This window comes from Ictalurus furcatus, chromosome 12, assembly GCF_023375685.1.
Source record: "Ictalurus furcatus strain D&B chromosome 12, Billie_1.0, whole genome shotgun sequence".
Lineage (NCBI taxonomy): Eukaryota > Metazoa > Chordata > Actinopteri > Siluriformes > Ictaluridae > Ictalurus > Ictalurus furcatus.
Genome location: NC_071266.1, coordinates 10,181,166 through 10,188,262, shown reverse-complemented (window position 1 = coordinate 10,188,262; position 7,097 = coordinate 10,181,166). Strand labels below are relative to the sequence as shown.

The 7,097-nt window shown below is 42.5% G+C and overlaps 1 protein-coding gene across 1 annotated transcript in view; it reads left to right on the top strand.

Annotated features, from left to right (window-relative positions):
* The first annotated feature begins 80 nt into the window (after positions 1-80).
* The window catches only part of dnah9l (dynein, axonemal, heavy polypeptide 9 like), a 58,314-nt gene continuing 51,297 nt past the window's right edge, over positions 81-7,097 (top strand). The window contains exons 1-13 of the mRNA XM_053638642.1: positions 81-275; positions 1,046-1,230; positions 2,608-2,803; positions 3,087-3,186; positions 3,316-3,527; positions 3,760-4,002; positions 4,316-4,483; positions 4,654-4,770; positions 4,885-5,022; positions 5,183-5,307; positions 5,394-5,589; positions 5,704-5,808; positions 5,954-6,126. Coding sequence (XP_053494617.1) covers positions 1,073-1,230; positions 2,608-2,803; positions 3,087-3,186; positions 3,316-3,527; positions 3,760-4,002; positions 4,316-4,483; positions 4,654-4,770; positions 4,885-5,022; positions 5,183-5,307; positions 5,394-5,589; positions 5,704-5,808; positions 5,954-6,126 — 1,931 coding nt within the window. The 5' untranslated portion in view covers positions 81-275; positions 1,046-1,072. The remainder of the gene's footprint in view (positions 276-1,045; positions 1,231-2,607; positions 2,804-3,086; positions 3,187-3,315; positions 3,528-3,759; positions 4,003-4,315; positions 4,484-4,653; positions 4,771-4,884; positions 5,023-5,182; positions 5,308-5,393; positions 5,590-5,703; positions 5,809-5,953; positions 6,127-7,097) is intronic.

The following is a 7,097-nucleotide window of genomic DNA, read 5'->3' as shown; positions in this document are numbered from 1 at the left end:
TTCTGCACACATATCATACCAAGATGTCTATGTCCCGTGTACTGACGTGCTCTTCATGTTGAAATAAGTCGCTGCTTATTTCCGGTGCTTTCACATCTGAAAGCACTACGCGTCTGTTCTCCCCCCAAAAGAGCTCGTCTCCGTGGAGGACCAAGCTGCTGTGTTTGCTGAAGAAACCTGGCCGTGGCGTTTCCAGAACCTCCTTTCGTTCCCAGCTGTGGCTCAGCGAAGTTCCGGCGCGACCCCTGGATCACGCGCCCGTCCTCGTCGGCCAGGTACATCCACCCAAACGTGGACATGACCTGTTCATAGAAATAGCCAAAAATAATGAAATGCCCTTACTATCAATTTGCTAGTTTGCAGCTTTGATGCTTGCATTAATAAAATCATGTAAATAGTTTATACGAGTCCAAAAGATACTCATAGGTACCTTTAGGCAAAATGAAAAGTCAGCTCAAATGTTTGCATCTTTCTTTCTTAATGTAATACAAGCATTCTTTAATTCTGTCAATATTCTTTAATAACTTGGCATTATAACTGCCTCCAACGTTTTTTTTTTTAGCCGAATTCTTTATAAACCTTTTCCTCTGATTTTGCCTTGTGTTGCAGGAAATCTTATTTTTAATTTTAAGAAAGTATAAATTTTTGTTTCAGAGATTTTTACCCAGAAACCATGGTGAAGGCATAAGACATACATAGAAAAGTGTGCAGTGTTACAAGGTCAAAATAACAGAACAAATTTATATAATAATGCAGCAACAAAGTTGGTTGTACTAATGATGCCGCTTTAATCTTGTAGCTAAACTGGTTTTCTAGCTATGGATACGGATCAATTTTGTAGCTCCAGTGTAAAACTAAAGGGTTTTTTTTTTTGGATAGGTTCAGCTCACCCAAGCTGCAATTACTGTGGAAATCACATGCTGGCATCCGATAATGGAAACGCTTGCACAGTTGTTTGTGTATTTGGATGTGGTCTAGTTTCAAACCTTGTTTCATGATTTTGGAATTTGTGTGTGTGTGTGTGTGTGTGTGTGTGTGTGTGAAGGTTCTGCTGTCAGTCCTGGCAAACCCTATGAATCAAACAGGCTGGCCACGAGTGTTGGGCCAGGACATACGCAAGCATCTGGAGCAGCTGCGCAGTCGGGCAGTCACACTGCGCGGTCGTGCTCAGGGACGAACGCTGCTCCCCCTGCCTCTGAGTGTGGACAGGAGAGATGAGCAGCAGCTCAGGTTTGTGTGTGTACCGTAAAGGTCGACCGTTACATTATGACTCTATCCCAGCTGTTACTATACACAGTTTGTCCACCATCCTAGAAAGAAACACCACTGAGCAGATATTATTTGGATGGCAGTGTTAATGCTGGGTCAAGGAACACTCCACAACCCAAAAATTTCCAACCAACATAACCCTATCTCACCGAACAGGCTACACAGCTACTAGTCCGGGCTCTTGTCATATTAAAACTGGACTACTGCAACACACTACTCTTGGTCCTCCCAGCCAGCTCCATCAAACCCCTTCAGATGATTCAGAATGCAGCCACACGCCTTGATTCAACCAGCCCAAAAGGACCCATGTCACACCCCTCTTCATCTCCCTCCACTGGCTTCCTGTAGCCGCCCGTATCAAATTCAAGGCCTTGATGCTCACGTACAAGACCTTGTCTGGAACAGCACCCCCCTACCGCAACACTCTCCTGAAGGCTTACGTTCCCTCACGCAATCTGCGTTCGATTAATCACCGATGATCAGTAGTGCCTACTCAGTGTGGCTCAAGGTCCCTTTCCAGAACCTTCACACTAACTGTCCCTCAGTGGTGGAATGAAGTTCCAACCTCAATCCGGACCACAGAATCTGTCACTATTTTCAAAAAACAGCTAAAGATCCACCTCTTCCGTGAACACCTAACTAACTCCTACAACACCAACCCCACATTATCCTAAAAAAAAAACAAAAAAAACTTACTCTGACTCTTACACCTCTAATCCTCGCACTTTGCTTCTCTAGAACTCAATGAAAAATCTTGTATGGTAGCACTACTTGTATTGTTCTCCACTTGATATATATCGCTTTGCTTGTATATCCTCATTTGTAAGTTGCTTTGGATAAAAGCGTCTGCTAAATGAATAAATGTAAATGTAATCCTGTGGTCAGAAAGTGACACTGATACAGGGCCAGAGCTTTGCATTTTTCAGTAAATTTTATCCACTGGGAAGTCAGAAAGTCAGAATAGAGGATGTAACGCTTTTCGGTTTCTTGGTAACATGAGAAACTGCTTAATTTTTGTCTTATTAAATTCAAGCGAGAGAACAAAGGGAGACTTCTTATATAGCTGCTATGATGTAAGTGATAACAGGAACTAAATCTTTTCCCAGATGTTCCGTAACACTAAACTTAACTATAAATGGATAAAAAGTATGATGTATGAGTATGTATAAGTATCATAATCCTTGGCAAATCGCTTTGGTGTAAAAGTAATAAAACCCTTCATGGCTTGCTGTTATCGGAAAATAATCAACTTTGGGGTGGAGCTACAAGGTAGGTGTTCTTAAGAAGTGTGTGTGTGTGTGTGTGTGTGTGTGTGTGTGTTTGTGTGTGTGTGTGTAGCTCTGATTTGTGTCTAATAGACCGGGCTTTGCTGTATGCTATTGAGACCATGGTGGTAGAGTGGAGTCAGCAGATGGGCTCTGTGCTGCAGCGTGACTCTTCTCAGCTCCTGCGTCAGGGAGACCATGTGGGCCCCACAGCGGAGCTGCACTTCTGGACTCATCAAAAAGAAAATCTGCAGGGAATTCAGGAACAGGTAGTACGACAACACACTTGCATTCAGGTGTTTTGTCTGTTTCTCCAGGATTTGTTTTTGGACAGTTAACAGTTCAAACTTCATTTACTTGCTGTTCTCCAAAGTGTGGCACCATCTAGGGGTTCACGTAGAACTCTTACAACCTATACAATTAGAAAATAAAGGTTACTTGAGGGTTCTTTGGATAGGTAGACATAGTTAGTAGGTTCCCAAAGGGGTTTTGTATATCTGGAGGAATCCTTTTTTTTTTTTTTTCTTCCTAAGTGTATTTATGTATGTGCAGCTGCGAAATCCGAAAGTTGACCAGGTGCTTGAGATTCTGCAAAGGATCCACAGCAGTTATTACACCTCTTTCCATGACATCATCCAGAAAGTAAACTATGGTAACGGGTTCAAATGTATTTACACCTTATGCACATACATAGATCAAAATTTAATGGATGAGTATTCTAAGGTAAACTGCTCTCTATATTGCTTGTGTGTGTGTGTGTGTGTGTGTGTATATGTATTAGCGGTGGTGGAGGCGGAGGACATCGACCTGCACCTGAAGCCCCTGCGAAAGCTCATTGTGGCATTTGAGGAACGGAGCTTCACCAACCTGGAGCCGCTTTTCCCAGCTCTCTTTCACACACTTGCTCTCATCTGGACGCACTCGCACTTTTACTGCTCCCCACCACGCATGGTCACGCTCCTTACTGAGTTCTGCAACCTGCTCGTTGACAAGGTGTGTGTGAGATGAGATGAGAGGAGAGAGAGTGTGTGCTGTAGGAGTGGTAGACCAGTTAGGTAAACTGTCACGTTATCACCTATACGAGTGTAGCTTCCTTTTAACGGTACAAAATTTTGTCATCATATCTGTTCCTGTTTTCTGTATAGGATTGTGAAAGAGCATTGTACATATGTGCTCCATGCGTGTGTGTGTGCGTGTGTGTGTGTGTGTGTGTGTGTGTGCACAGGCGATGGTGTATCTGATCCCAGAGGAGCTTTTTAAGATGGAGCTGGAGGAGGGTGTAGATCGTGTGCAGCGGACGCTGCAGGTGTTTCGGGCATTTAAACACACTTTCCAGCAATACAGAGACAGACTGAGCCCAATGGGGCCTTACAGTCAGCTCGGGCGCGCTGTCAAACCCTGGGATTTTCCCTCGCAGATCATCTTCCAGCGCACTGACCGTATCAGTGAGAGGTTGCTCATGATTGAGGTGAGTGATTATAAACGTAATCGTTTATATACTCGACATTTAATAGCTCTCAGTGTTTTCAGTGTGCTCATAACAGTTATGGATCTTAATTAAGGGCTAGCATATTTGAGCTATGCGTATAAGTTTGTTTGTTTTTTTTGTACGAGTGTGTGGGGTTTTTTTTTTTTTTTTTTGTGCCTTCAAATAAAACATGAGATTCACAATCATGTCAGTGATTCTGAATCATCGGCCACCTTAATTAACGAGTCTAAGGCGTAATAAAAATATAAAAACCAAGGATATGAGTGAGTGGTGTATGTTTTGTTTGTGTTAGGAATTGTTTGCGTCAGTGTTGGACTTCCTGAAGCTGGAACGCGTGGAGTTGGGGGGCTCCAGAGGAAAGATTCTCAGTGCGATGGTTTACAGAATGAATGACGAGTTTCATGACAGCTGGAGAATCCTCAGGGAAAGCAAATATGACCCTTTGGACTATAGTAAAGAGGTTTTGTAGTGCACACACACTTCCATGGAAACACACTGACTGAAAATACAAAGAAATACACAATAATGTCAAAAAGAATCATAATTTGATTATAAACTAACTCTTGACCACCACTGAAGCTGACATATTAATGCTAAAGGAAAATCTGCTATACACTACATGCTTTGTAGGAGTTTGTGAGAGATTACAGTCGCATCGTGGAACAGAATCATGACTTTGACCAGCGACTGGGGACAGTGTTGAGCCTGGCCTTCCAACACTCTTCCAGCCTAGAGTCAGCCTTCAAGGCAACACACACACTCATAGTTGTATTAGCAGTGTGATATATATGGAGTTCTGCTTGTTGTTAAGAAAATGGAACACTGAATTAATTGTGTGTGTGTGTGTGTGTGTGTGTGTAGTTACTGCAGATCTTTGGCACTCTGTTGGAGAGGCCGAGGGTTCACCAGCTGTTTGCACCAAACTATTCCCTCCTTCTGACCATGTTTCAGGAGGAGGTCAATATCTGCCAGCATATACTAGACACCCATAGAGAGAGGGTAAGTGTGTGTGTGTGTGTGTGTGTGTGTGTGTGTGTGTGTGTTTCTTAGATCTTTTTGAGCACCAAACTTCTCCACAACAATAGGAATATATGACATTTTCAACGTTGTTGGTACATTTGGATTGGTTTAATTTGAGTGGGTTTTTTTTTTAATGCAGATGCAAAATGGCTGCCCAGTTCTCAGTAAAAACATGCCACCTGTAGCTGGAAACCTGAAATGGTCACAAGAGCTCAGAGAGAGAATTCTGAGCAACCGCAGCAACCTTAACCACCTCACACACATGTATGTTTTTACAGTGTATTGTTTGTCAGATTCTTAAGGAAAGTATGATATATTTATATCAGCTAGATACTGTGTGTGTGTGTCAGGCCGTTAGACAGTCCTGAGGCGGAACAGGTGTTGCGAGCATGTGAGTGTGTCTTAGAAGTACTCGATCAGCTGGATGAAGAAGTGTTCACTACCTGGTGTGTGGGATTGGATGAACTCTGCCACACACACATGAATGAACCGCTGCTCTCGCTGGATGAGGAGAGTGGGCTGTACCATGTCAACTTTAACCCTGCGGTAAGAAAAATAGACATCAAAACACACACGTATGTGCTTTTTCAGTTTCTTTCTTGTTTTATGGTTTTATATCCACTCCCTTGTTCTTTGTGTATGTGTGTGTGTTCATGTTAGTTGACTGCGGTGTTGAAAGAGGTGAGGTATCTTGGGCTCCTGAGGAATCATGACATACCCAAAGCTGCACTGCACCTCTACTCCAAACAAGAGACACTCTGCATGGTGAGGTCACGATGAAGTGTGTGTGTTGTGTTTGTGCACATCAGCATCTCTGTTTTGTTTTGTGCTCATCATAAATGCTAGTGTCCACCTTTTTTCACCTTTGCAACGTGTGTGTGTGTGTGTGTGTGTGTGTGTACCTGTGTAGTACACTACCACACTCTCTCAGGTCACACAGTGGTACAATAAGCTCCACAGCACTATTCTGGATGTTGAGCTACGATTGGTGGAAACAGAGATGGAGGCAGTGAGATGCACTCTAAGCCCCGCCCTCAAGGACCTTAGGTGGAGTCAGGAGGAGCTCTGGGATTACATCAAAAGGTTGTATACCATATATGTCACGCTACTCACGTAATGGAGATTAGGACGGATCCAAGTGCAGTTAAACAGTTTTATTAAAGGAGACAAAGGCAGACAAATCCAAATCAGTAATCCAAAGCGTGGTCCAAAAACATACAAAAAGGGCAGGCGATCGGGAAACAGGCATAAATAGGGCGAGGCAATAATCAGAGTCGAGAAACGATAAACGAGGTCCGAGATCATGAACCAAAATGAGAACAAAGGACAACCGCTTGGTAAGTGAGTTAAACTCAATACGCAGTGTCATAGTGTTTGAGCAGTCTCTTATGTCCTTGGGTGTGAGTATGTGTGAGATTGGAAACAGGTGTGTGTGATTAGTATTCTGAAGAAGGTGAACGTGTGTGTGTGTGGGAAGTGTAGTCCATGGTGGCCATGTTTGTAGGCCACTGTTCAGGGTGGGAAATGTAGTCACTGGTTTGCTGTGACATGACAATATGCTACCATATTCAGTAGAGTCAATATGTTTTGTTCTTTACTGCTGTTTCTCTTAAATATTTCCTATGTGTTCATGCCCTTTTTTAAAATTCGTAATATTCTGTTTTATAAACAAAAAAACAGAATTCTCCTGAAGTCGCCAAGAGGGTGCAGAGCTGTCACCATGGTTACTTTGAATAATAATAATAAAAAAATCTAGTAAAAATAATAATCTATTTCTAAGTGTGTTATTTCACAGTGTTGACATCCAAACCTTTGAATGTCGAGAATTACGTACATCAGCGTTCTGTTCTTGAGCTTAGAATTATTGGCACCCCCCAAGAGAAATCATTGTATAAAATATACATTACATACAATGACTCAAACTTATCTTTTCTCTGACAAAAAAAATGTCATAAGAATGATTGCATAGAACAGTTCAAGATCGCTCTACATGTGTTTGTCAACCTTGTTGAAATTACAGCAAAAAGATCAGTGCTGCTATTATATCCAGGAGA